Source organism: Austrofundulus limnaeus, unplaced genomic scaffold, assembly GCF_001266775.1.
Source record: "Austrofundulus limnaeus strain Quisiro unplaced genomic scaffold, Austrofundulus_limnaeus-1.0 Scaffold337, whole genome shotgun sequence".
NCBI classification, from domain to species: domain Eukaryota; kingdom Metazoa; phylum Chordata; class Actinopteri; order Cyprinodontiformes; family Rivulidae; genus Austrofundulus; species Austrofundulus limnaeus.
In genome coordinates this window covers 156,481-158,337 of record NW_013952739.1, presented here as the reverse complement: position 1 = coordinate 158,337, position 1,857 = coordinate 156,481, and the positions used below count along the sequence as shown (strand labels likewise).

The 1,857-nt window shown below is 44.6% G+C and overlaps 1 protein-coding gene across 1 annotated transcript in view; it reads left to right on the top strand.

Moving 5' to 3' along the window:
• The window catches only part of e2f6 (E2F transcription factor 6), a gene marked incomplete at its 5' end in the record, with an annotated part of 11,636 nt that overhangs the window by 3,424 nt on the left and 6,355 nt on the right, over positions 1-1,857 (top strand). The window contains 1 exon segment of the mRNA XM_014022638.1: positions 151-337. Coding sequence (XP_013878092.1) covers positions 151-337 — 187 coding nt within the window.

The window sequence follows — 1,857 nt, the reverse complement described above, 5'->3', positions numbered from 1 at the left end:
ACATTGGTGAATGCCACAAATTCTCCTAAATCACTCGTACGCACAACTTAAGAACAAATCTGTGCGTAGAACGGTTCTTGCATGAGGCCCAATGTGAGCCACTTTCAGGTGAAACTGGGTTTTAGCTGTAAATGGTTTTTATGTTCTCAGATGTGTCTCTGGGAGTTCTGACCCGTCGCTTCCTGGATTTGTTCCTGAAGGCACCGGACGGCTCGCTGGACCTCCGACATGCGACCACGAGCCTGAGAACCCGTCGGCGGAGAGTCTATGACATCACCAACGTGCTGCAGGGCATCAATCTGATCGATAAGCAGTCAACCAACAGAATGAAGTGGATGTGAGTCATTTGCTGTAGAAAATATAAAATCTATTGCTAATAAAGCAAAGAAAGGTGTCTGCCACACTGGCCAGCAAACCCAGAACATTTATTTAGGTTTTTATCATTATATTTTTGTATCTTGTCCCGCCCATAACTTCTGACTTACTCAGTTAATTAATTCTCATTCTCAGTGAATGAAACTTGATTCACATATACAGCAGTAGACAGAGTGTAGCATACATACCGTATGTCAAGGTCAGGGTCACAAGTCAAGGTCAAAGCTTATACAAGGCCTTTGCTTGTCCCACCCATTGCTATAGATTGTTGTATGAGAGTTTGTAGACGAGTGTAGCCTGGTTAAAACCAGACCCTCGTCCTTCACTTTGCTTCGTACAAGGGTCTGGACTTGATGCATAGAGATGTGATACTTGAAGGAGGCGTGGCCTCTGCTGAAGTTTAAAATGATTGGATCAGTTGGCTGCAACATATGTCGCTGTGATGGAGGCTAAGCTAAGAAGCTAACCGGCAATCGCGTGTGCTGTAAACAACCCTACTGAGAGGAGAGAAGTACCGAGCTGAACGAGACGACTGTAAATGAGAGCTGCTGCTTTGTCAGACTAATTTATTTTAATTTGGAAGCCTTATCAACACAGACTGGCTTCATTCACTTCCTCCACTGCTGTATGCTAAACTAACTAGCAGACACTGTGCAGAACATCGACATCATTCAAAACTCCACCTTCTGTTTGTTGATTGGCCCAGGTAAAATAAACTACAAGCAGACACTGCACAGAAAATTGACATTCTGTTCTCTGATTGGCCCGGCTAAAAATCTGCCAGCGAAATCCATCTCAATGGGAGAAGTCCCAGACGGAGCAGTGAAGGGAAACTAGAATTGAGCGGAGCTGCGTAGGAAGGGAAGGGCCAGGCTAAGACGAGTGTATAATGTGCTGCACTCCGTATTATTGGTTCACTTTTTTTTGCTACTTTTAGCTTTGACCTAGCTTTTAGCATTGTTTAACTTTGAGCAAGTCAAATATTGTTCAAGGGATCCCTGATTAGTTGTAACATTAGACTTTATTTGATAACATATATTTTATCTGTAGAATAAAGACTGTAAAAATACTGTAGGCTGTTCAATTTTGTAAATTTTTAAAAATAAATTTTAACACAGATGGAGCCATTGTATTTACACGCAAAGCATTCTGGTTAAAGGATGACCTGGGCTGTGTCCAAAACGGCAGGACGGGTCCTCCGAAGGTCGAATTCATCGTCCTCATACGTCACAGCGCCGCGACGAAGGACGTCCAAAACGGAAGACTCCTCCGATGCGTCCGACAAATACGTCCTTCCTTTGGCCCGAATCGAAGGACAGGTCCGATGGATCCTTCCCGGCCCAGCATATCCCATAATGCATTGCGGCCCGACCGGAGATTTTTTTATGCTAGTAATTGCGGACGAGGGTGCATGGGAGTTCGCCCAACCTGTCTACATGTGTTTTGTGGACTTGGAGAAGGCGTTCGACCGTGTCCCAAGGG